We start from the raw sequence: 26,637 nt of genomic DNA on the forward strand, positions 1-26,637 counted from the left end.
TCTCTTAAGTTATTATCTTACTTTATCTCATATTTGTATATTTATTTGCTTCTATAAATTTATGTCTTATTTATCTCTTTACCACCTAGAGACACCAGTCTATGTAAATCAAGATGTATGAGTTAAATGAACTATGCTTAGGATATAGAAAAAAATGTTAGTAAGATAAGCAGGAATCTCATAGAGACCTCTAAGATTTGATTCAAATTTCAGCAATATTGCTTGTACCATTCTTTTAAAAGAAGCATTATTTCTTGTGGACCCTATGATTTTGGGAATTGAACTATTTTTATATAGTGATTTTGGGCCCTGGCCAGTGGCTTGGTGGACAGGGCGCTCGCCTGGCAGATGGACATCCTGGGTTCGATTCCTGGTCAGGGTACAGAGGAGAAGTAACCATCTGCTTCTTCCCCCTTCCCTCTCCTCTTTCTCTCTGTCTTCCCCTCCTGGAGCCAGTGACTGGAATGGTTCTAGCTTGGCCAGGGGCACTGAGGATAGCTCCACTGTAGTGCATCAGCCTCAGGTGCTAAAAATAGCTCGATACTCGAACATCTTCCCTAGATGGGGTTGCCAGGTGGGTCCTGGTCGGGGCGCATGTGGGAGTCTGACTCACTATTTTATCTCCTCTCACCTAAAAAAAAAAAAGTGATTTTGCTGGTAATCATTCTTTTTCTTCTCTTTTAGAAGCTATCTTTTCTTTCCTTCCTTCATTTCTCTTACCTTTCTTTTCCCTCAACCTTCATTATTTTTATAATAAATAGAATAAAAAAAAATTCTATTAAATCATCAACGGATGCCATAAAACATAAATATAAAAGTAAAGTTATTTTTTCCATTGGCAAATAATTTATAGTAATTTTCTATTTGGCTTTGCAGCTTTAATCTCATATACAAACAAGATACAAAACAAATATTTCAGGAAGGAGATAAGCAAAAAAAAGACATAAAGTGTCACTGGAAAAATGTTTTTCATTATTGCAGTTTGCAAATTGTCAAAAAAATAAATTATGACAAATACAGTCAGACTATTGAACCGCAATTATTATTTATGCAATAAAAGAGCAGCCAACGTTAAATATAATGCTGTCTCCATCATTGTATCCTTAGCGTGAGCCTACGGCAGTAGCCAGAATTCTCAAAAGGCATCTCCGCTCCCATAGCAAATGGTACATAGAAACATTCAACACATATACTGAATAAACAGTAATAATGCTAATCAAACTATAATTTTAGAAACATAAGATTAAAAGGAATTAAAACTTTTTCCTTACCATCACAGATAATTAAGAAGGTTTAATACAATTTATCTAAAACATCAACTCATCTAAATAAAATATTGGTCAATCTATAATGTACTAATTTCCCAATTCTTATTTTTAGGCAATTGTCAAGGATATGAGCATAAAAGGGACAAATAGCGTAGGCCCGGCGTGCAGGGGACCCGGGTTCGATTCCCGGCCAGGGCACACAGGAGAAGCGCCCATTTGCTTCTCCACCCCCCCCCCCTCCTTCCTCTCTGTCTCTCTCTTCCCCTCCCGCAGCCAAGGCTCCATTGGAGCAAAGATGGCCCGGGCGCTGGGGATGGCTCCTTGGTCTCTGTCCCAGGCACTAGAGTGGCTCTGGTCGCGGCAGAGCGACGCCCCGGAGGGGCAGAGCATTGCCCCCTGGTGGGCAGAGCGTCGCCCCTGGTGGGCGTGCCAGGTGGATCCCGGTCGGGAGCATGCGGGAGTCTGTCTGACTGTCTCTCCCCATTTCCGGCTTCAGAAAAATACAATAAAAAAAAAAAAAAGGGGGGGGGGACAAATAAATTCTCTGGAGAAATTACTTAACAGATCTATAATTTAATACTATACAATCTTCTCTTTTTATTGCACATGTATTACATAAAACTGCTTCTAGGATCTATTGTGTTCTTGGCATCTATTGTATTATTTAAGTGCCTCTTTTATAAAATACCACAAAATACATTTCTCTAAGAGTTTAGTACTAGGAAATGTTTGTCTTTCTAGAAAAACTGGAATGCTTCTTGTTATTTCACAAAAGCAGATATGTTGCCCATTATATATTCCTTTTTACTTTCGCTGTCAAGTGAACTCAGCTAGGTTTTGTGCTCAAATGCTGTTGAGGGTTTATGGAACTTTCTGTCCTTATACCCCAAACCATCATCACTTGATTCATATTTTTATCTCCATTTCATAGCAGTATTGCATATCTGTTATTATAAATTATTTTTGGAAATGAATAGGTATAAATATTAAAAGAGAATAAATATCAGCAAATAAAAATAAAATGTTTGCATACCTTTGAAGATTTCTTTTTTTCCTTAAATCGTTTTGGATTTGATATGGAAGTCATTAAAATTCTATTGACTTCAAGTCCAGTTTGAAGCTACAATATTAAGAGACAAAACTTCATACAACGGAACAAGCTTTTTCACAATGAAAAGATCAAGTCTCAGTTTATAAAGGTAAAAACGCTTTTTGAAAAAAGAAAACTCAAAATACCATTTTCGTACATGTGAAAGTCAATAAATCAATTGGTAATTACAATAATTTTCTGTTTATAAGAGAATGAATTATTTAATATATGTATATATCAACCAAACCAAATATAATCTAAAACTAGGAGCTAGTGTGTGTGTGTGTGTATGTGTGTGCGTGTGTGTGTGCCAACATTTCAAAACATCAGAGGACCTCTTGGCAATGCATTCAAGTATATAAATGTACTGGCTGGCTAACTGAGATTTTCATTACAGCAAACTAAAAATAATAATAAAACTAACAAGCTAGGAAGCAGAAATTAGTTAAGCTTCAGTTAAGAAATTAAAGTATAATAAGCCTGATCAGGTGGTGGCACAGTCCATAGAGTGTCGGACTTGGACACAGGAGACCCAGGTTCAAAACCCAGAGGTCACTGGCTTAAGCACAGGCTCATCTAGTTTGAGCACGGCTCACCAGATTAAACCCAAGGTCGCTGGCTTGAGCAAGGGGTCACTTGCTCTGCTGTAGCCCCTGGGTCAAGGCACATATGAGAAAGCAATGAACATCTAAGATGCCACAATGAAGAACTGATGCTTCTCATCTCTGCCCCTTCCTGTCTGTCTGTCCCTGTCTCTCTCTCTGTCTCTGTTTCTGTCACACACAAAAAAGAAATTAAAGTATAAAAAAATACAGTATGTGCTTTACTGTGATACAAGATACAGTGCTCCATTTACCTCTGAAGCTTTGTCCTGAAATAGCTTACGCTGATGTTCTTCTTCCTTAAGTTTTTCCTCTAAATATTTAATCTTGTCCTGCAAAAGAATAAAATAACTAGAGCCAAATATCCTTTCTTCCTTTTCCAAGCAGAGTTCTTGGGGTCTTTTGCTCTTAACAGTTTGGTAAATAAAAGCAGAAAGTAAAAAAAAGGAATGTCAAAAAATACTATGGCTTTTCTGGCTTTCTTCCTATGCTCCTTTACCTGCTATTACATATAACAAAGGGAAAGCAAAGAATGAACATGCATAGGCAATATTAACTTCCAGCAACAAAACCGTAATGATCAAACTTTGGGTGGTATTAAATGTTTAGAAGGTCAAATAATTATAATCTTGGGTCTCAGTGGTTCATTCAAAACACAGACAAATCACAATATCTATCATGTGCATACAACAAGGGCACAGTTGTTGGAGGAAGACATTAAAAATATAAGATATATTATTGTTACTTAAGAGCTTATATTACATGTAGGAAACCAAGAGTACATACAACAACAAAGCAATGAATGAAACAAACAATAAAGCAAGGAATATAATTTGACTCAGACCATGTATATACCTATACACAAAATTATTTCATCTTATAATGTTGGTGTGGTTCAGAACAGGAAGATAGTACTATTTCAAAGGAAGAATTGCCTGAGTGTTGGAGAAAGAAAAACTTCATGGTGTCTGACTGGTGGTAGTGCAGTGGATAGAGTGTTGACCTGGGTGGGATACTGAGGTCCCAGGTTCAAAACCCTAAGGTCACCAGCGTCAGCATCGGCTCATCGGGCTTGAACACAGGCTCACCAGCTTGAGCGTGGGGGGGGGGGGGATCTCTGGCTTGAGTGTGGGATCACTGTAATGATCCGAAGGTCACTAGCTTAGAGCAGGGGGTCCCTGGATTGGCTTGAACCACTCTACACACCTCCCCATCTCTTTCTCGCAAAAAAAGGAAAAAAGAAAAAGAAGAAAAAGCTTCAAAGAAGAAGTAGGACTTGGAAGTCCTACAGAATGGATAGGATTTGGATAGAAAAAGGAGAGGACCTTTCAGGGTGGGACCTAGGCTTAACTGCAAGTAGTGAAAGATAATCTTCTTAATATCCTTTAGGTAAATTATCTGCAATGAAAATGTTCTGCCATCTCAGGAGAAGCCAAAATTACAATTTCACATCAACAGGTAAGTTCACTCACACTGTGACAGAACTATTACTACATTAGCTTTTCATCTCCATAGGCAGAAAGTCATGTTGGTTATGAAAAGTTGTTAACGAAGTATTACAAACCTAAGACTTACTGTATATTCACAAAAAGAGCCAATTAGGCCTAATACTAAAGATTTAGTGCTGGCATCATTACTTCAAAGAAATAAATGGAAGCTTACCTCAGCAATTTTCTGAGTTGTTGCAAGTTTAAAACATTCTTTTTCTAAGACATAAAGTGTTTCAAGTTTTGCTTGCAGCTTCATATGATCTTGTTCTTTTTCCCTTTGAAGCTGAGCCTAGAAAGGATAAAAACAAAATCTAAATTTGGCAAGTGATGCCAATGGCTCAAGAACACAATCTGATGTTCTGGTCGGTTGGCTCAGTGGTAGAGCATTGGCCTGGCGTGTGGAAGTCCCGGGTTCAATTCTCGGCCAGGGCACACAGGAGAAGCGCCCATCTGCTTCTCCACCCTTCTTCCTCTCCTTTCTCTCTGTCTCTCTCTTCCCCCCCCACAGCCAAAGCTCCATTGGAGCAAAGTTGGTCCAGGTGCTGGGGATGGCTCCATGGTCTCCACCTCAAGTGCTAGAATGGCTCCAGTTGCATTGGAGCAATGGCCCAGAGGGGCAGAGTATCGCCCCCTAGTGGACATGCTGGGTGGATCCCGGTCCGGTACATGTGGGAATCTGTCTGCCTCCCCACTTCTTACTTCAGAAAAATACCAAAATAAACCCAACAACAACAAAAAAACACACAAAAAAACACAATCTGAGAATTCAAAGCATGATATAAATATGTCATAAGAAATATGTTCATAGGTGCACCTACTTGAGGTGCTTATGAGTAAAAGCCAAGTAAATAAAATAGTCTTAAGGAAGAAATAAAATGTGCAATAAAAGATGTGCTATATTAGCACCAATTGAACAAACTGCTCTGTATATCTTTATATAACATTGCAACTAAAGAAAACATCATCAGTTAATCCTATATTGAAGTGTTACAACAGGGTGACCAAACCTACTCATTGACCTATCCTTTCTCAGTAACATAGAAAAGCAGCTATGAGAGATATAAAGCATCCAGAAAACATGGAGAAAAGGAAAGTTATACATCTCTGTACATCTTTATCTATCTAGTGTTTTGCAATGGTATTTATTACCACACTAATGTAAGATATTGATAATAAAGGCAACTGTGAGAGGACAAAGGGTATATGAGAACTTTCTTTACTATCCACTCCATTTTTTATGAACTTAAAACTGTTTTAGAAAGTAAAGTCTATTAAAAAAAAACTGAAACAAACTGAAACAATTGATAAACAGTCTTATTGATCTGTGGCCTAACATTCAATTGCAGTCACAGAAGGAGAGGAGAGAGAAGTCAAACAAGAATGATTATTGGAAGGGTAATAGCTAAAAATGCCCCAAATTTGATGAAAAATGTAAATTGACAGATTGAAAAATCTCAGCCCTGGCCGGTTGGCTCAGCGGTAGAGCGTCGGCCTAGTGTGCGGAGGACCCGGGTTCGATTCCCGGCCAGGGCACACAGGAGAAGCGCCCATTTGCTTCTCCACCCCTCTGCCGCGCTTTCCTCTCTGTCTCTCTCTTCCCCTCCCGCAGCCAAGGCTCCATTGGAGCAAAGATGGCCCGGGCGCTGGGGATGGCTCCTTGGCCTCTGCCCCAGGCGCTAGAGTGGCTCTGGTCGCAATATGGCGACGCCCAGGATGGGCAGAGCATCGCCCCCTGGTGGGCAGAGCGTCGCCCCTGGTGGGCGTGCCGGGTGGATCCCGGTCGGGCGCATGCGGGAGTCTGTCTGACTGTCTCTCCCTGTTTCCAGCTTCAGAAAAATGAAAAAACAAAACAAAACAAAACAAAAAAACAACAAAAAAAACGAAAAATCTCAAAACAAACTTAACTACAGCAGACAAATAAATAGCAAACCACATTTAGTTATATCATTAAAAAATTGCTGAAAACCAATGATAAAGGGACAATCTTAAAAGCAGCCTAAGAAATGATACCTTATGAATAGAGGAATGAAGATAATTCTCATTAAAAACTATAAAACCAGAAGACAATTGAGACATATTTAATGTGCTGAAACAAAAAGAAAGCTGTCACCTAGTGTTCTACATCCAGTGAAAATATCCTTTATCAATGATGGTGAAATAAAGACTTTTTTCTTGTCAAATATATGCCAAAAGAATTTCTAGCATACTTGTAAAGAAGTTACTTCAGACTGAACAAAAATGATACCAAATGGAAAATCAAATCTCTATAAATAAAAAGCACTGAAAAAATAAAAAATGTGAGTAAATATATTTTTTTTCTTGTTTCTAATTTTCTTTAAAGAATAACTGATTGTAATTTGTAAGATATTTGGTCCTCATTCAGTTCCTGGCTCACAGCTCCCAAAACTCTTGGAATTTCTAGCGTTGAGAGCAGTAAAGGTATCTTTTGTTATGTTACTAAGGTGACTTTTGGGAGGTACCTAAGGATGGGGGGCTGGTCGCTTGGAGACCCAATCATGGAATTATAGTGTCAGAACTTTCAGCCCCACTCCCCTCTTTTCCAGGGAAGGAAGAGGGGTTGGGAGTTGAATCAAATGCTAGTGGCCAATGACATTATTCCTATGTAATAATGCCTTCATAACAACCTAAGAGGAGGGGGTTCAAAGAGCTTCTGGGCTGATGAGCAGATGTCGGTCCAGGTAGAGTGGTGGTGCCCAGACAGGGCATGAAAGCTCCATTTCTCTTCCCTATGCCTTGCTTATGCATCTCTTCCATCAGGCTGTTCCTGCGTTACATCCTTTTATAATAAATCAGTCATCTAGTAAGTAAAATGTTTTTCTGAGTTCTGAGAGCTGTTCTGGTAAATTAACTGAACCTGAGAAGGGGGTCATGGGAACCTCTGATTTATAGCAAGTCAGTCAGAAGTAAAGGTAACAACCTGACTTGTGACTGGAGTCTGCAGTCTGGAAGGGGGGAAGGGGTGGAGGCAGCACATCTTGAAGGCCTCAACCTTTAACCTGTGGGATCTGATGCTGTTTCCAGGTAATGTTAAAATTGAGTTGAATTCTTGGACATACTTTAGGTTGGTGTGGGTAACCTCCTCCACCCACACACAGGAAAATGGTCCAGGAACCTAATTTAACCATTTAAAGCAGAAATAATAGCAATGTATTGTAGCTTATAAAATATATAGAAAAAAATTAACAAGTACACACTGATTGTTACAGAATAGCATGGGGATGTAAAGTACAGCATAGAGAATATAGTCAATAATGTATAGTGTCAAGATTATGTAATGTCTAATCACTGGGGTATACACATGAAGTAATATAATAATGTATGTCAACTGTAATTAAAAAATAAAGTTATTTAAATTCCAAATAAAATGTATGAAAACAAAGGGAGATAAGTGGAAGCATACTGTAGTGAGGATTTTATATTACATGTAAAGTATTTTAATACTAATTCATTGCAGACTGTGTTAAAGTATGAATATATCTATATATTATATTCTTAGTAGAGCAGCTACTAAAATGAAGAAGAAGGGATCAGGAGGAAGAGGAGAAATCAATTCAATTTTAAAAGAAATTACTAGAGAACTTAGAAAATATTTTTAGCTGAATGACAGTAAAAATGCAAAACGTTAAAAGTTTTGGGGTGCAGGTAAAACACTGTTTAGAGGGAAATTGGTAGCTTTACTCAGAGAATATATAATTTAAAGAGAAAAATGTTTTAAAATTAATAATCTAAGTTTCCAACATATAAAGCTAGGGGGGAAAAAAGAGCAAATTAAACCTTATATAAGTAAAAGAAAGGAAATAATAAAGTGGATATCAATGAAACAAAATAAAATTTTAAAAATAAAAAAATAAAAACTGTTCTTTGGAGAGGGTCAATAAAATTGATAAAGTGATAAAGCAGTAATTTTAAAAAATAATATAAAAATTAATAATATCAGGAATAAAATAGAGAATAGCATTAAAAATACAAGAAACAAAATTCAAATAGCCTTATATGTTAAATAAATTGAATTCATAATTTAGAAACATTCCACAGAGAAAACTCCCGCTCCAGATAGAATTCAAATTTGATAGAAGCTAATCAAATATTTAAGGAAGAAATATCAATAATACTAATCCTATACAAGATCTTTCAAAAAAAAGAATGAGGAATCTTTTCCATTTATTTTTATGAGGTCGGCAAAACTATGACACCAAAACTGGACATTAAAAGAAAGTTGTGGCGCAGTGATAGAGTGCTGGACTGGGATGTGGAGGACCCAGGTTCAAAACCCTGAGGTCGCAGGCTTGAGCGCAGGCTCACCAGCTTGAGTGCGCGGGGTCACTGGCTTGAGAGTGGGATCATAGACATGACCCCATGGTCACTGGCTTGAGCCCAAAGGTTGCTGGCTTGAAGCCCAAGGTTGTTGGCTTGAGCAAGGGGTCACTCGTTCTGCTGCAGCCCCCCCCCCTCCCCGTCAAGGCACATATGAGAAAGCAATCAATAAACAACTAAGGAGTCTAAGGAGCTGCAATGAAGAATTGATACTTCTCATCTCTCTCCCTTCCTGTCTGTCTGTCCCTGTCTGTCCTTGTCTCTGTCTCTCTCTCTCTCTCTGTCAACAACAACAAAAAAGTTACTACTCAACAATCTCATGGACATAGTCACAAAAATATATAAGTAAACTAAATCAAGCAATGTAGAAAAAGAATAATCTATCAAGATCAACTGAGGTCTGTATCAGGAACTCAGGGTTGGTTAACATGTAAAAATCAATTAAAAAGTCCCCAAAACAACACAATCAATGTAACATGGTTACCATGTTAACAGAATAAAGAAGAAAAATTATATGACCATTTCACTAGATGCAGAAAAAGCAACTCAGAAAATCCAGTGATACCTGGTAACAATAAAAACTTTTGGCAAACTAAGAATAAAAGCTAATTTCCAGAACTGGTAAGGGGCAGCTATGAAAAACCTATAGCCAATATCATACTTACAGTGAAAGACTAGTAAGCAGCTTTCTCCAAAGATCAGAGAAACAAAGCAAGGCTATAAGTCCTTAGCACTTATAGTTAACACTATTAGCTATAATAGTGCGGTAAGGCGAAAAAATAAAAGACAAATTTCAAAAAAAGAAGATATAAAACAATTTTAATCAAAGATGACATGATTGTGTTTATAGAAAATCTTTAGAAAATACGAAAACTACTGGGAGTAATAAACTTAGCAAGGTCACAAGATCCATAATCACACAAAAACCAATTATATTTTTATATATAAACTGTAAGCCTACTTTTGCCCCACCCTATATGGCTTTAACAAAATCCCAGTCAAAATTCCTGAAGACTTAGGTTGTAGAAAAAGTCACACTGATTATAAAATTTAAATACAAGTTCAAAGGGCTTAAAACAATAGTTAATACAGAGTCCCAGAAACAGACCCTAACTATATATTCAACTGATTGTTCACAAAGGTGCTAAATAGGTCAAAGGGAGAAAGGAAAGTCTTTTAACTAATAGAGCTGGAACAAATGGAAATCCACATGATAAAAAATTTAACCTTGAACATTTTATCTTTCCATACAAAAATTAATTCCAGATGGATCACAGGCCTAAATAGAAAAACAAAAATATAAAGCTCTTAGAAAAACATATTCTAGAAAACAGTTTAGTAGTTTCTTGTAAAGTTAAACATACACCTACTGTGTAGCTCAGTACTATATATTTTACTACTATATATTTATGCTAGAGAAATTAAAACATATGTCCACAAAAAGATCTGTGTAAGAACAGTCATAGCAGCTTTATTTATAATATCCCCAAACTGGAAACAAGCCAAATGTCCAACAAAAGAAATATGGATAACCAACTTGTAGCATATCTACGTAATGAAATTCTACACAGCAATAAAAAGGAATGAACTACTGATACATACAGTATGGATGAAGCTCAAAAACTTCGTGCTAAAAAAAGAACCAGATACAAAAGAGCATATTTTCTATGATTCAATTTATGTAAACTTCTAGGACAGGAAAAATTAATCTAAGGTAAAATAAATCTGATTAAGAGTTGTCTTGGCCCTGCCCGGTTGGCTCAGTGGTAGAGCGTTGGCCTGGCGTGTAGAAGTCCCGGGTTCGATTCCCGGCCAGGGCACACAGGAGAAGCGCCCATTTGCTTCTTCACCCCTCCCCCTCTCCTTCCTCTTTGTCTCTCTCTTCCCCTCCTGCAGCCGAGGCTCCATTGGAGCAAAGATGGCCCGGGCGCTGGGGATGGCCCCTTGGCCTCTGCCCCAGGCGCTAGAGTGGCTCTGGTCGCGGCAGAGCGACGCCCCGGAGGGGCAGAGCATCGCCCCCTGGTGGGCGTGCTAGGTGGATCCCGGTCGGGCGCATGTGGGAGTCTGTCTGTCTCACCCGGTTTCTAGCTTCAGAAAAATACAAAAAAAAAAAAAAAAAGAGTTGTCTTGTTGGGAGGGGGGAGAGAACAGAGTAACTTGGAAGAGATATGAAATATTTCTGATGAAAATGTTCTATTATTTGATAGGGCTTTGGAGTACATGAGTATATGCACTTATCAATAACCACTAGACTGTATATTTAAGATCTGTACATTTTATTGTATGTAAATTATATCAGTAAAACATTTAAAAAACTTATTTCACTGATCTATGCTAGAATAGGAATTTCTAGGTTATTGGGAATGTGCAGGCTGAACTTGAAAAGATAAAGTGGTTGCTCTTCTGGTTGTTGTATCCTCATTTATACACAGAATTGTCAGACTTAAATTTTTCCCAATCCGGTAGATGTGAAGTAGTATATTACTGTGTTTTAAATTTGTTACTTCCCTGGTTACTAATGAGACTAATCATCTTTTCTATAGATGTAATTGTTTCTGATTCCTTTTTTCTTGCAAAATGCCTTTTTATAACTGTCCATTTTTGTTTCTTTGCCTTGTTTAAGAAATCTGTCTCTATCCCAAGGTCATATAGACATTGTTCTGCATTTGCTTCTAAAAGTTTCAAAGTTTTGCCTTTTATGTTTCCATCTTTAATCCATCTGGAACTGCTTTTGTGTATGGTATGAGGTAGGGATACAATTTCATTTTCACCCTTTCATATGATAACAAAATTCCCCAGAATCATTTATTAAGGTCTATCTTTTCCCCAATGATCTGCACTGCTACCCTTGTCTCATACAAGTAGGTCTGTTTCTGAGTACATTCTACTTCTTAATTATGTTGTCTATTCATATAAATATCATATAAATGTTCATCACATTATAGTTTGTTTCAATACATAGTAGAGCAAGGTCTCACCTTATTCTTCAGAATAGTCTGGCTACTGGATCTTTGCTTTTCCATATACATTTTAGAATCAATTTCTCTAGTTCCTTGAAAAACCTATTAAATACCCAACTGATTAAAAACCAGCACTGATTGGTACCTTTTACCCATTTCCAAGACAATGCAAAGACCTTAGAACACTTTGAACTATGTTTTCCTCTTCCTAATTTATAAACTATTATTTTAATTAATTTTTATCCTTTGTATATATTTAAACCACATAAAACATCATTATTGTTGTTTAATATATATAATATTCATTTACCTACAAGTTTACCATCTTCATTGCTCTTCATTCCTTCCTGAGTCTCTGACCTTCCATCTGAAATAATTTTCCTTCTTTCTGAATAATGTCCTTTAGTATTATATTTCCTTTCGGATGAATTTCCCAGTAGCAAATTATTTGTTTTTGTTCTCAAAATGTCATGATCACACCTTTATATCTGGAAGATATTTTTCCCAGGCATGATTTTCAACTGGCAGTTATTTTCTTTTTTCTTTTTCTTTTTTAGTAAGTGAGAGCAGGAGAGGGCAGAGAGACAGACTCCTGCTTGCATCCCTGACCGGGACTCACCCAGCAAGCCCCTTACTGGGTGATGTTCTGCCCTTCTGGGGCTGTTGCTTCATTGCTCGGCCACCGAGCTACTTTTTAGCAACTGAGGCAGAGGACATGAAGCCATCCTCAGTACTCAGGGTCAACTTGCTCGATTTCGAGCCATGGATGTGGGAGGGTGAGAGAGAGAGAGAGAGAGAGAGAGAGAGAAGCAGGAGGGGGAGGGGTGGAGAAGCAGATGGTCACTCCTCCTGTGTGTCCTGAACCTGGGACATCCACACTCTGGGCTGACGCTCTACCACTGAGCCAACCAACCAGGGCAGTTCTTTTCTTTTAATATCATAATTCTATCAGTCCACTGGCTAGATGTTTTGGCTTATGCCATTAGCGTCGCACTGGATTCAGTACTTTCAGTTGAGAGTCAGCTGTCATTTTACTGTCCTTTGAATGCAACTCTCCTCCCCCAGGAAGCTTTTAAGATTTTTTTTTCCTCATTATTTATATTATACTGAGATATCTAGATAGAGATTTCTTTTTATTTATCCAGCTTTAGTTTTATAAGGCTTCTTGTATCTGTGGTGTACTCTTTTTTATATCAGTTCTGGAAAATTCTATTCCATTATCTCTTCAAATATCACTTCTGTCTCAGTCTCTCTCTCTCTCTTTTCTTTTGGACCTCCAATTACACATAAACTTAACCTTTCACTTCTAACTTATGCCTCCCAGTCTTTTCCTTGAAATTGCTTTATTTTTTTCTTCATTGATTTGGATGGTTTCACCTTCCAGTTCACTAATTATCTCTTCTTATCTGTTGTTAGATCCATCCATTGAGTTCTAAATTTGAGTTAGTATGTCTTTCAGTTCTCCAATTTTTATTTGGTGTTTGTCCAATCTGTTCTGCCATTTTATGGTTTCCAATGCTCACTGAAAACTTCAATCCTGTCTTGAATCAAATTTCAGGGACTAAGATTTTCGAGCTGTTTTCATAACCTCAAGCAGAGTTGTAATTTGTTTTTTTTTTTCACTGTTCACCTTACAAAGCACTGAGCAGAGAGGATACACTAGGGTTCCTGTTCCTGATAGGCCCTGGATTCTAACTTTAATTTCTGTAGCCCCAAAAGGATGGCCATCAAAAGCATTATTTAGCCTCTCAATGGACTCTTCTGGAATCAGAAATGCCCTCTGAGGGACCTTAAATAGCAGGCCTACTACCTCTCTGAATTTAAGTCTGCACACAGATTTCAAATTGGTGATTTTTCAGCAACATGTTATTTCTCCAAAGCTTTTGTGCATTTTTTCTTTCTCCTTTTTCTATTGTCCCTTTTTGATACTTTATACAGTATTTCTTGCTTTCCTCTATAGAAAGATTGATCTAAATGACCTAGTCTACATCACTGTAAGTGGAAATCTCCTATATACAGCTTTATATTCTATTTTACTTAAGATTATAAATGACAATTTTGCACAACCTTAAATATTCTTTTTTTCCTGAGGGCAAATTTACCAGATTTTATTGTGTATTTAATTTGTATCAACTAATTTACATCTTACCTTTTTTTTTTTTTTTTTCATTTTTCTGAAGCTGGAAACAGGGAGAGACAGTCAGACAGACTCCCGCATGCGCCCGACCGGGATCCACCGGCACGCCCACCAGGGGCGACGCTCTGCCCACCAGGGGGCGATGCTCTGCCCATCCTGGGCGTCGCCATGTTGCGACCAGAGCCACTCTAGCGCCTGAGGCAGAGGCCACAGAGCCATCCCCAGCGCCTGGGCCATCTTTGCTCCAATGGAGCCTTGGCTGCAGGAGGGGAAGAGAGAGACAGAGAGGAAAGCGCGGCGGAGGGGTGGAGAAGCAAATGGGCGCTTCTCTTGTGTGCCCTGGCCGGGAATCAAACCCGGGTCCTCCGCACGCTAGGCCGACGCTCTACCGCTGAGCCAACCGGCCAGGGCTCATCTTACCTTTTTTTAAATTCAAGTATAATTAACATACAATGTTATATTAGTTTCAGGTGTACAAACATAGTAATTTGATCTTTATATACATTGTGAAATGATCACGTCAATAATTCTAATACCACCTGTCACCATACAGACATTAAATATTCTTCAAAAACATATTAAATTATATTACATTTCTTATAGAAAATATGTTCACCTGTTGTTCTAGGATCATATTCTTCTCTCGCTCTACATTGACAACCATTCTCTTCGTATATTCTAGTTGCTTCTCTAGGAGTATACAGCGAGACTGAGCTGAGCTTAATTGTATACTTATATCTGGGAAAAAAGAGAAAGGAACAATGAGTCAATTAGTTTATTATGAGAGATTTGGTTACCGTAAGAAATACACTACAGGGGGATCCTTGGGTTCAGTCTCTACATACGATATTTTGGGTTTACAATGTTCACTCCCATAAAAACTTAAAACTAAAACGTGTTTTGGCTTACGCCATTAGCGTCACACTTACGGACTATGTGGGTGAACTAGTTTGGTTGTGTGCATTGGAAGAATACGTAGTAATGAGGCATATGAGGGAGGGGGTTGGTATCCCCCAGACTAGCCTGGAACAATTCTTTAAGAGGGTAGAGAAGCCTGTAACTGATCCTGTACCCTCTACATCAGCTACTTCTCAAGATGAAACACTTGTAGTACACGTAGGATCATCTCCAGCATCTCCTGCATGTTCCTTAGGCAATCCTGATTCACCTGACCCAGTATTTCCAGCACCTTCTGCAGGTTCTCCTGCCTCTCCAGCTTCCTCCTCCCCAATAGGTCACTCTCTCCCACCTTGCAATGCCCCTTCCAGTGTGCAAGCCAACCACAGGAATAAAGGTAAGAAATTATTTTTTACACTCATTTTTTGTCATTTTTTTCTGTTTGTACAGTACAGTATATTTATGTCCTTTTCTTTTTTCTGTAACTTAGTTTTATTTTCTAGATTATGATTTTACAACTATGTTAGGATACGTAAGTGACTTAGGCTAGGGTGTGTTTTGACTTACACCAAAATTTGGGTTATATCACTGTTGTAGGAACAGAACTGTGTTGTAACTCGAGGATCCCTGTATATGTATTCAATCAAGAGTTAACAGTTCAAGACTTCTTTAGTTCTAGGTACTGACTCTCCCAGAGTTATAATCATACATTTAAAAAATATTTTATTAATTATATATAGCTGATTTAACACCATTTCCCCCTAAAAACGCAGAGAGCATACATGTGAAAGGAAAGATGTGAGTTATGGGATGATAAAAATCCTAGCTGTTCCAGGGAAATACACCAACTGGAAAAGTAGAGAACCCGAAGTCTCTTCCCACTAATAGAGTTCTTCTCTTTCAAGAAACTCAGGTACTGTATATGCATTCTACCATTCCCACTTCCTTCCGCTCTCGACTGGACAGCACAGGTAAAGTCTAAGTTGTAAACAACCTCTTTTTAATACTTTATTACTTTTCTCAGCTGTTTTTTATACTTTTGTTCAATTACCTCAGAAAAATATTTCTCTACATTTCTTCATCCTATTTTTAAATTGAAATACAAATTTGAACCTTGTTTTTGAGGGTGAGTGTTATGTTACAAAAAGAAAGCCACACGTATTGAAGTGGAATTATATAAAGAACTTATGTTCTAAATCTCTATAACCAGTGTCCAGTTATCTTTTTCATAATTTCCACAGAACCTCCAACTACCTGTCCTTTTCATCTAATTAATTTCTCAAATTAAAATTCTTTTTAAATTAATTTTATTGTTTTTATATTTAATTACTAGTGTTGCCTTATATTTTCAAATTTTAAAAACGTGTTAACTGAAACTATAAAGTAGTTCAATTACATGTAGGTTAAACTGGATTTTGTTGGAATTCTGAAAACATTCTAATTTCTGAGCACAAATTGCCTAAAAACTTAATTTTTCTTTTAATCTCAAAAATTTATGAACTGGGATAAAACAGATATAATAGAAATAAACTCAAAGTTATATCCATTTCTTGAAAATATCAAAATGTCTGAGAACAAGGCTTCAGGGTTGGAATGTATATATAAGAACAAATGTATCTGAGTAAATCAGCTTAGATTGGGCATATTATTTCCAAATTGGAAACTTTAGTAACTCCTTGTTTCTGAAAACTGTTGATTTTTCTCACCTTTTTTCTGCTTTATCAGGTCCTGGTGTACCAGATTCCTCTCATTTGTTTCACTTTCCAAGGCCTTTTTATATTGCGCTGCTTCTCGGGAAAGAAGGTTCAGGTTGTCTTCAGCTTGTGTTCTCTCTAACTCTAAACGATGAATCTTTTCCTGAAGAGTTTTTAAGGCTAAAACAAGAGCTATGGAAAAAAATTTGCTTGCTATTATAAACAAGAACTTTTGAACACTTATATAAAAGTTAGCAGTATATTTTTATTAGTGAGCAAGAAAAATGTATAATACATATTCCTCATAAAAAAAGAAAATAGCCCTGGCCGGTTGGCTCAGCGGTAGAGCGTCGGCCTAGCGTGCGGAGGACCCGGGTTCGATTCCCGGCCAGGGCACATAGGAGAAGCGCCCATTTGCTTCTCCACCCCTCCGCTGCGCTTTCCTCTCTGTCTCTCTCTTCCCCTCCCGCAGCCAAGGCTCCACTGGAGCAAAGATGGCCCGCGCACTGGGGATGGCTCTGTGGCCTCTGCCCCAGGTGCTAGAGTGGCTCTGGTCGCAACATGGCGACGCCCAGGATGGGCAGAGCGTCGCCCCATGGTGGGCGTGCCGGGTGGATCCCGGTCGGGCGCATGCGGGAGTCTGTCTGACTGTCTCTCCCTGTTTCCAGCTTCAGAAAAACGCAAAAAAAAAAAAAAAGAAAATAAGCTAAAACTCTGAAAAGGAACAAATTTTCTCTAACATATCTTGTAAAAACAATATAATTGTATTTAGTGATTTTTCTAGATTTGATCAAATACTTAAAGATAATGCACAGTCTAGGAAGCTTAAGATTCTGAGTATGAATAAAGAAAATTAAAATACAGTATACACTAACTAACATGAAAATTTAGGTTTAAAATTAAAGGTTTTTTTCAGTTATTGATGTGTTAAGTTTCCATCAAACCATAAACTCTTATTATTTCTTTCCTTTTTCTTAGATACAGTGTTAATAATCAGGACATATGAGGAAGAACAGTTTCTTCCATTGGGAAAAAATTATAATCTAGTGGTTTACCTGATTATCAGGCTTGAAAATTATAAGTAGTACACACGAACTATTAAGATTTTTTCCAGATATGTTAATACCTTCACAATTCAAATAAATTTGGCTAAAAAAATTTTAAACACTATCTTATACTTTCTATTCAGTTATAACTTCAAACTATAAAACTAGAAATGAATGGAATACAAATACATGTTACAGGCTATCTTTCATACAGTTTATATTTAATTAGAAAGATGCCTGTGGCCCTGGCCGGTTAGCTCAGTGGTAGAGTGTTGGCCCAGTGTGTGGATGTCCTGGGTTTGATTCCCACTCAGGGCACACAGGAGAAGCACCCATCTATTTCTCCACTGCTCCCTCCTCCCCTTTCTTCTCCCATAGCTATGGCTTGATTGGTTCAGTGTCAGCCTGAGGCACTGAGGATGGCTCTCTGGAGTCTCCACCTCAGGTGCTAAAAATAGCCCAGTTGCGAGCATGCCCCAGATGGGCAGAACATTGGCCACGGTCAGGGGCTGCTGGATGGATACCAGTTGGGTTGCATGTGGGAGTCCATCTCTCTATTTCCCCTCCTCTCACTTGGAAAAGAAGGAAGGAAGGAAGGAAGGAAGGAAGGAAGGAAGGAAGGAAGGAAGGAAGGAAGGAAGGGAGGGAGGGAGGGAGGGAGGGAGGGAGGGAGGGAGGGAGGGAGGGAGGGAGGGAAGAAGGAAAGATGTTTACTAGATATTATCATCTATTTTTTATAAGTGAGATAAATTATATTTATTGCCCTGTATATGAACCTGTAGTTGGCTCATTAGTTTGGATTATTTCTTGTGGTTGTTTTACTCCATAAGGCTAGTCTATTTATTAATGGCATCAACTATCAGAGAATACTAAAAAACAAAGTGATAATCAGCATCTTAGAAAGTAATTTGAATGGCACAAGGTATGCCTTGTCGTAAGTATTTTCCTAATTCATTTTTAAAATCCTCCTTAATTTATATTTTAAAAGTTACAATATTTATATTTTTTAGTTACTCCAATGTAATGGCTTCTACAGGGATTTTCAAGGTAACTGTGGATATATGTAATTTCTGAATTTAATCCTTGAATATAACACAACTCTACCTAATTCACTAGCATTCTAATCTTCTATTTTAGGATTCCAAATCTGACCTTTAAGTCTTCAAAATATTTTTGTTTCCTAATGATGTTTTTATAATAAACCTGTGATATATGTTATCTTATAGCTGACATCAAAATAAAAAATGTTGGATCCATTGCCTTGAGGGCTATGTTGCTTCCAAACATTCTGCTTATTGGTACACGAGGGGTTTGAAAAACCATGCTAGGCAAAGAACGTGCATCAAAATCAGGACTGAAATACATTAACGTGGGTGATTTAGCTCAAGAAGGGCAGTTCTATGATGGCTATGATGAAGAATATGACTGTCTCATTTTAAATGAAGATAGAGTAGTTGATGAGTTAGAAAACCAAATTGGTGAAGGTGGAGTTATTGTTGATTACCACAGTTGTGATTTCTTCCCTGAATGCTGATTTCATATCATTTTTGTGCTAATAACAGATAAAAGTGAATTGTACAAGACTTGAAACAAGGGGTTATAATTAGAAGAAACTAAAAGATAATATTGAGTGTGAAAATTTTCAAGTTCCTTACAAAGAAACATTAGCATCCTATAAGTAAGAAATAGTACATCAGCTGCTCAGCAATAAACCAGAAGATCTTCTAGAGGATAATACAGTATCAATTATATATTGAAGTGGATTGAACAATGGATCAAAGATATAGCCACTGACTTATAAGACTGGCCTCTTTATAATCACTCCTAATATTTCTCTGCCCACATCATATAAATTGTCTAATTATCAGTAAAACTTTATTAAAATTGTGCTACACAACTAGTAGGTGGATAGAATAAAGGTTTATGACTTTTTCCTCATGAAGAAGCTAAACAAACTCAAGTATAATTAATGTTATTAAAGATTGAAACAAAAAACTTTCTTCCATCATTTAATGTTTCAATTGCTAAAGTATAAATTAAAGTGAAATAACTTGTCTAACTTTGTAGAAAGTTGTAACAGAAGCAAAATTAGTTTAATTAAGATTGGTTAAAAACACAATTATAGTATATTCACATAAAAATGAAAAGTCTTATATAATATACTTTGCACCATTTTCCTAATTTTAAGTAAGATTTTATGTTAATACTACCTTGGCTATTGGGACTATGAAGCATTTTAGAAGCAGTGACTTCAAAGGTCACAGAGTGGTGATTCTGAGATACTTCATCATTCCGGGTGAAGGATGGAACAAACAATCTTTCTGGAGGTTTAAGATAACTTCCCACAATACTATGTGTTAATTCAGAATCCATTACCTGTAGAGAATAAATAAATTACATAGTATAGCATCACTCTTTCTTTTGTGAATGACAAAAACATTAGACAAATATTCAGGTGAAACTTTCACATGAATATATAATAAAATCATATACTGTAGAGTTGTATCTTTATAAACTTAAGTCTCACAAATTCAAGTATAATAATGTAAGTTCAGCAAAAAAAGAAAGAAAAATAACTATTTATCTACACAGTATGTACAGTTCTGCCTGATCTGCAATGAGCATATGTCCTGGAGTGAGCATTACATGGGTGGTGTGAATTTTCTGTTTTCTCAGTATCATAAGTTCACATATGTATGTCTCATCATATAAGCATTTCTTTATGAAAAGAGTGACTCTAGGGTTCAAAAAGAAAGTATTAATATATATTCTAAAAGACAATGTAGTTTTTAAAGCAAGCACCCAATATAATTTAATTTTGTAAGACTGGCTGTTGAACTCTAATGTACAGGTTTCCAAAAAGATTTCCAAAAGTAATTTTGGATATATCAATTTCTGAATCTAATCCTAAATGTAAGACACAACTCCACTGAATGCACGAGTGTTCTAATAATCTAGTTTAGAATGGTTTCAAATCTAAAGAATCTAAAATAGTCTTACTAAAAAAGCCTTATTTTTTTATTCTGGGCTTGTGTTGGCGTGTGTCTCTTATTTGCTACTTTTCTCCTATTTGGCTATTTGCAGGACAGCCCTTTTTATCATTTTAGCAGGTAATTTTTTATCCAATTTTCCTAACTCTATTTTCCTTTCTGTAATTTAAATGTATTCTACTTAATAGATTATAGTCAATGTTAATTAAATGAATTCATAATCACATTGGAAAAAACAAGGCTATACTTGTTCACATAGAAAACTATTCGCCAGCACAATTTTAAGGAAAAAATCTTGCTTTAAAATATAAATTTAAATAACATATTTTAATTTATATAATTAGCCTACTTTGACTTTTGAGAATTGCAAAATTTTCAGTTATTTCAGTACCTTCTTAAAATTCATACTACAACATATAAAAATTATGAACAAAATTTAAAGCCCAAAGAAGAGCAGAAGAAAATATCTGCATGAAGGACAAAGGTCTAATATAAGTCAATGAAGAAAAACCTTTTAAAAATCAAAAGAAAGGCCCTGGCCGGTTGGCTCAGTGGTAGAGCGTTGGCCTGGCGTGTAGAAGTCCCGGGTTCAATTTCCAGCCAGGGCACACAGGAGGGGCGCCCATCTGCTTCTCCAACCCCCCCCACCTCCTTCCTCTCTGTCTCTCTCTTCCCCTCCCGCAGCCGAGGCTCCATTGGAGCAAAAGATGGCCCGGGCGCTGGGGATGGCTCCTTGGCCTCTGCCCCAGGCGCTGAAGTGGCTCTGGTAGCGGCAGAGCGAGGCCCCGGAGGGGCAGAGCATCACCCCCTGGTGGGTGTGCCGGATGGATCCCGGTCGGGCGCATGCGGGAGTCTGACTGTCTCTCCCCGTTTCTAGCTTCAGAAAAATACAAAAAAAAAAAAAAAAAAAAAAAAAAAAAAATCAAAAGAAAAATACTACACCATAATAAAAAATGGCCAATGATTACAGACACTCAATTCACAGAAGAATGTGGCCAATAAAGCTTAACAATAATCAAAGAAAAGCAGTTAAATCCAATTTAAAAATAACTTTTAAAGTGTGACCTCAGTTCATATTCTGTATATGATACTTAACATCTTTTTACTTTTCCGGGCCTCAAATTCCTTCTTTATATAATTAGGATAAGTAACTATCTTATAAAAGTGTTATAATTAGATAAAATGATAATGTATCTAAAACACTTACAATTTATGTCTGCAAAGTATACACTTTCTGTAAGCAAAATATGTAGTCAACAATGACAGCCACACTTATTTAAAAAGAAAACATACTATTCAGGAAAAATACAAAGAAAAGCAAAGATTTAGCTGTAATTATGTTCTTCAATATTGTGAAAAATATCCACACTTTAATTTCAAAATTTAAGTGCCAAAGAAAATTAAAAATTAAATATAAAGAAAACATACTTATTTTAAAAGAAAATAATCATATTTTATATTTCAAACATTCAAAGTTCTCTTAAGGGCAAGAAAGTAACCTGGTAGAAATATAAACTGATATGACTTCTTTTTTTTGTTTGTTTTTTTGTTAATTAACAATAATTCTTTCTAATTTTTTAAAATTAATTTTAATGGGGTGACACTGATAAATCAGGGTACATATGTTCAGAGAAAACATCTCTAGGTTATTTTGACATGTGATTATGCTGCATTCCCATCACCCAAAGTCCAGTTGCCTTCTGTCACCTTCTAACTGGTTTTCTTTGTGCCCCTCCTCTCCCCAAACTACCTCCCTCTCCTCCCCCCTACTCGGTAACCCCCCACACACTTGTCCATGTCTCTGAGTCTCATTTTTATGTCCCACCTATGTATGGAATCATATATGATAGTTCTTAGTTTTTTCTGATTTACTTATTTCGCTCAGTATAATTTTATCAAGGTCCATCCATGTTGTAAATGATCCGATGTCATCACTTCATATGGCTGAGTAGTATTCCATAGTATATATGTTCCAAAACTTTTTAATCCACTCATCCACTGATGGCCACTTGGGCTGTTTCCAGATCTTCGCTATTGTGAACAATGCTGCCATAAACATGGCGGTGCATTTCTTCTTTTCAAACAGTGCTATGGTGTTCTTGGGGTATATTCCTAAAAGTGGGATAGCTGGGTCAAAAGGCAGTTCGATTTTTAATATCTTGTGGAATCTCCATACTGTTTTTCACAGTGGCTGCACCAGTCAGCATTGCCACCAGCAGTGCAGGAGGAGGGTTCCCTTTTCTCCACATCCTTGCCAGCACTTATTCTGTGTTGTTTTGTTGATGAGCGCCATTCTGACTGGTGTGAGGTGATATCTCATTGTGGTTTTAATTTGCATTTCTCTAATGATTATTGATGTTGAGCATTTTTTCATAAGCTTATTAGCCATCTGTATGTCCTCTCTGGAGAAGTGTCTATTCATTTCTTTCACCCATTTTTTGATTGTATTGTTTGTCTTCCTGATATTGAGTTTTACAAGTTCTTTATAAATTTTGGTTATTAACCCCTTATCAGACGCAATGTCAAATATATTCTCCCATTGCGTAGTTTGTCTTTTTATTCTGTTCTTATTCCCTTGCCTGTGGAGATAAATCGGCAAATTATTGCTGCGAGAGATGTCAGAGAGCTTATTGCCTATGTTTTCTTCTAAGATGCTTATGGTTTCACGACTTACATTTAAGTTTTTTATCCATTTTGAGTTTATTTTTGTGAATAGTGTAAGTTGGTGGTCTAGTTTCATTATTTTGCAGGTAGCTGTCCAATTTTCCCCTTACCATTTGTTAAAGAGGCTGTCTTTACTCCATTGTATGCTCTTACCTCCTTTGTCAAATATCAGTGGTCCATAGAGCTGTGTGTTTATTGCTAGGTTCTCTGTTCTGTTCCATTGATCTATATGCCTGTTCTTATGCCAGTACCAGGCTGGTTTTTTTTCCTTCTGAAGTTGGAAACAGGGAGGCAGTCAGACAGACTCCCGCATGCGCCCGACTGGGATCCACCTGGCATGCCCACCAGGGGGCAATGCTCTGCCCATCTGGGGCATTGCTTTGTTGCAACCAGGGCCATTCTAGCGTCTGAGGCAGAGGCCATGGAGCCATCCTCAGTGCCCGGGCCAACCTTGCTCCAATGGAGCAATGGCTGCGGGAGGGGAAGAGAGAGACAGAAAGGAAGGAGAGGGAGAGGAGTGGAGAAGCAGATGGGCGCTTCTCCTGTGTGCCCTGGCTGGGAATCGAACCTGGGACTCCTGCATGCGAGGCCGACGCTCTACCACTGAGCCAACCGGCCAGGGCCCAGGCTCTTTTGAGTACAATGGCCTTGCAGTATAACTTGATATCGGAAGAGTGATACCTCCCACTTTATACTTCCTTTTCAAGATTGCTGAGGCTATTCGTGTTCTCTTTTGGTTCCATATAAAGTTTTGGAATATGTGTTCTATATCTTTGAAGTAAGTCATTAGTATTTTAATCGGTATTACATTGAATTTATAAATTGCTTTGGATAACAAAGACACTTTTTTTTAATTTTATTTAATTTTATTTAATTTAATTTTATTTTATTTTCATTTTTCTGAAGCTGGAAACAGGGAGAGACAGTCAGACAGACTCCCGCATGTGCCCGACCGGGATCCACCCGGCACGCCCACCATGGGGCGAAGCTCTGCCCACCAGGGGGCGATGCTCTGCCCATCCTGGGCGTCGCCATGTTGCGACCAGAGCCACTCCAGTGCCTGGGGTAGAGGCCTCAGAGCCATCCCCAGCGCCCGGGCCATCTCTGCTCCAATGGAGCCTTGGCTGCGGGAGGGGAAGAGAGAGACAGAGAGGAAAGCGCAGCGGAGGGGTGGAGAAGCAAATGGGCGCTTCTCCTGTGTGCCCTGGCCGGGAATCGAACCCGGGTCCTCTGCACGCTAGGCCGACGCTCTACCGCTGAGCCAACCGGCCAGGGCTACAAAGACACTTTAATGATGTTTATTTGTCCTAACCATGAGCACGGTATATGCTTCCACTCTTTTTTATCTTCCCTGATTTCTTTTATCAATTTTTATAATTTTCTGAGTACAAGTCTTTAATTACCCTAGTTAAATTTATTCCTAGGTACTTTATTTTTTTGGTTAAAATGGTAAAGGGGATTGCTTCCTTAATTTCTCTTTCTGACAGTTCATTGTTAGTGTATAAAAATACCTTTGATTTCTGAGTATTAATTTTCTATCCTGAATTCATTCACCTTGCTGAATTCATTTATCAGGTCCAGTAGTTTTTTGACTGAAACTTTAGGGTTTTCTATATACAATATATCATCTGCAAATAATGATAGTTTTACTTCTTCTTTTCCAATTTGAATGCCTTTTATTTCTTTTTCTTGTTTGATTGCTGTGGCTAGGACTTCTAGAACTATATTGAATAAGAGTGGTGAAAGGGGGAACCCCAGCCTTGTTCCTGATCTTAAGGGGATTGCTTTTAATTTTTGCCCATTGAGTATGATGTTGGCTGTGTGTTTGTCATAGATGGCCTTTATTATGTTGAGGTATGTTTCCTGTATTCCCACTTTGCTGAGAGTTTTGATCATGAATGGGTGCTGGATGTTATCAAATGCTTTTTCTGCATCTATTGAAATTATCATGTGGTTTTTCTCCTTCCTTTTGTTTATGTGATGAATCACATTGATTGATTTGCAAATATTGTACCAGCCTTGCCTCCCAAGAATAAACCCCACTTGATCATGGTGTATGATTTTTTTCATATATTGCTGGATCCAGTTAGCTAATATTTTGTTGACAATTTTAGCATCTAATTCATCAGGGATATTGGCCTATAATCTTCTTTCTTTGTGTTGTCTTTGCCTGGTTTTGGAATCAGAATTATACTCGCCACATAAAAAGGAGCTTGGAAGTCTTCCTTCCTCTTGGATTTTTTGAAATAGCTTAAAAAGGATAGGAGTTAGTTCTTCTTTGAATATTTAGTAGAATTCACTTGTGAAGTCATCAGGTCCAGTACTTTTCTTTTTGGGGAGTTTTTTGATAACTGTTTCAATCTCATTTGTTGTAATTGGCCTGTTTAGGTTTTCTGATTCTTCCAGATTGATTTTGGGAAGATTATATATTTCAAAGAATTTGTCCATTTCATCTAGGTTGTCTAGATTTTTGGTGTACAGTTCTTCATAGTATTTTCTTACGATATTTTGTATTTCTGTTGTGTCAGTTGTTATTTCTCCAGTCTCATTTCTAATTTTATTTATTTGAGTCCTCTCTCTTTTTTTCTTGGTGAGTCTGGTTAAAAGTTCATCCATCTTGTTTACCTTTTCAAAGAACCAGCTTCTGGTTTCATTGATCCTCTATACTGTTTCTTTAGCCTCTATGTCATTTATTTCTGCTCTGACCTTTATTATTTCCTTTCTTCTACTAGCTCTGGGCTTTACTTGTTCTTTTTAGATGCAGGGTCAAATAGTTTATTTGAGCTTTTTCTAGCTTATTGAGGTATGCCTGTAATGCTATGAACTTCTCTCTCAGGACTGCTTTTGCTGTGTCCCAAAAATTTTGAGTTGATATATACTCGTTATCGTTCGTTTCTAGGAATTTTTTAATTTCTTCTTTGATCTCATTGTTAGCCCATTCGTTATTTAAAAACATGCTATTTAGTTTCCAAGTGTTTGAGTATTTTTCAGTTTTTCTGTTGTGGTTGATTTCTAGTTTCATGCTATTGTGATCAGAGAAAGTGCTCGATATGATTTCAATCTTCTTAAATTTGTTGGGACAGCTTTCGTGCCCTACCATGTGGTCTATCCTAGAGAATGTACCATGAGCATTTGAAAAGAATGTATATTCTGCTGCTTTAGGGTGAAAGGTTCTGAAGATATCTATTAAATCGAGTTGATCTAGTGTGTCCTTTAAGTCTGCTGTTTCTTTGTTAATTTTCTTTCTTGAGGATCTATCTAGTGATGTTAGTGGGGTATTGAAATACCCTACTATTATAGTATTGCTGTTGATCTCGCCCTTTAAATCCATCAAAGTCTGCTTTATATATTTAGGTGCTCCTACATTAGGTGCGTAGATATTCATAACGGTTATATCTTCCTGTTGGATTGCTCCCTTTATCATTATGTAGTGACCTTCTTTATCTCTTACAATAGCCTTTGTT

At 37.5% G+C, this 26,637-nt stretch overlaps 1 protein-coding gene, 1 non-coding gene and 1 pseudogene across 7 annotated transcripts in view; 1 reads left to right on the top strand and 2 right to left on the bottom strand.

Moving 5' to 3' along the window:
- Positions 1–26,637, bottom strand: part of CEP57L1 (centrosomal protein 57 like 1) — a 69,538-nt gene that overhangs the window by 12,856 nt on the left and 30,045 nt on the right. For 5 of the 6 annotated variants that reach the window (XM_066373516.1, XM_066373514.1, XM_066373515.1 and 2 more), the window contains 6 exons: positions 19,730–19,895; positions 16,486–16,665; positions 14,499–14,620; positions 4,623–4,739; positions 3,215–3,292; positions 2,302–2,388 (listed from right to left, as the gene is read on the bottom strand). In XM_066373516.1, coding sequence (XP_066229613.1) covers positions 2,302–2,388; positions 3,215–3,292; positions 4,623–4,739; positions 14,499–14,620; positions 16,486–16,665; positions 19,730–19,892 — 747 coding nt within the window. In that variant the 5' untranslated portion in view covers positions 19,893–19,895. The remainder of the gene's footprint in view (positions 1–2,301; positions 2,389–3,214; positions 3,293–4,622; positions 4,740–14,498; positions 14,621–16,485; positions 16,666–19,729; positions 19,896–26,637) is intronic. The other variant, XM_066373518.1, reaches the window with a different exon arrangement.
- On the top strand, positions 18,790–19,320 carry LOC136397088 (adenylate kinase isoenzyme 6-like; annotated as a pseudogene).
- Positions 23,721–23,796, bottom strand: TRNAA-CGC (transfer RNA alanine (anticodon CGC)). The gene has a single exon. It is a non-coding gene; the product is annotated as a tRNA-Ala (tRNA).

Source organism: Saccopteryx leptura, chromosome 3, assembly GCF_036850995.1.
Source record: "Saccopteryx leptura isolate mSacLep1 chromosome 3, mSacLep1_pri_phased_curated, whole genome shotgun sequence".
Taxonomy (NCBI): Eukaryota; Metazoa; Chordata; class Mammalia; order Chiroptera; family Emballonuridae; genus Saccopteryx; species Saccopteryx leptura.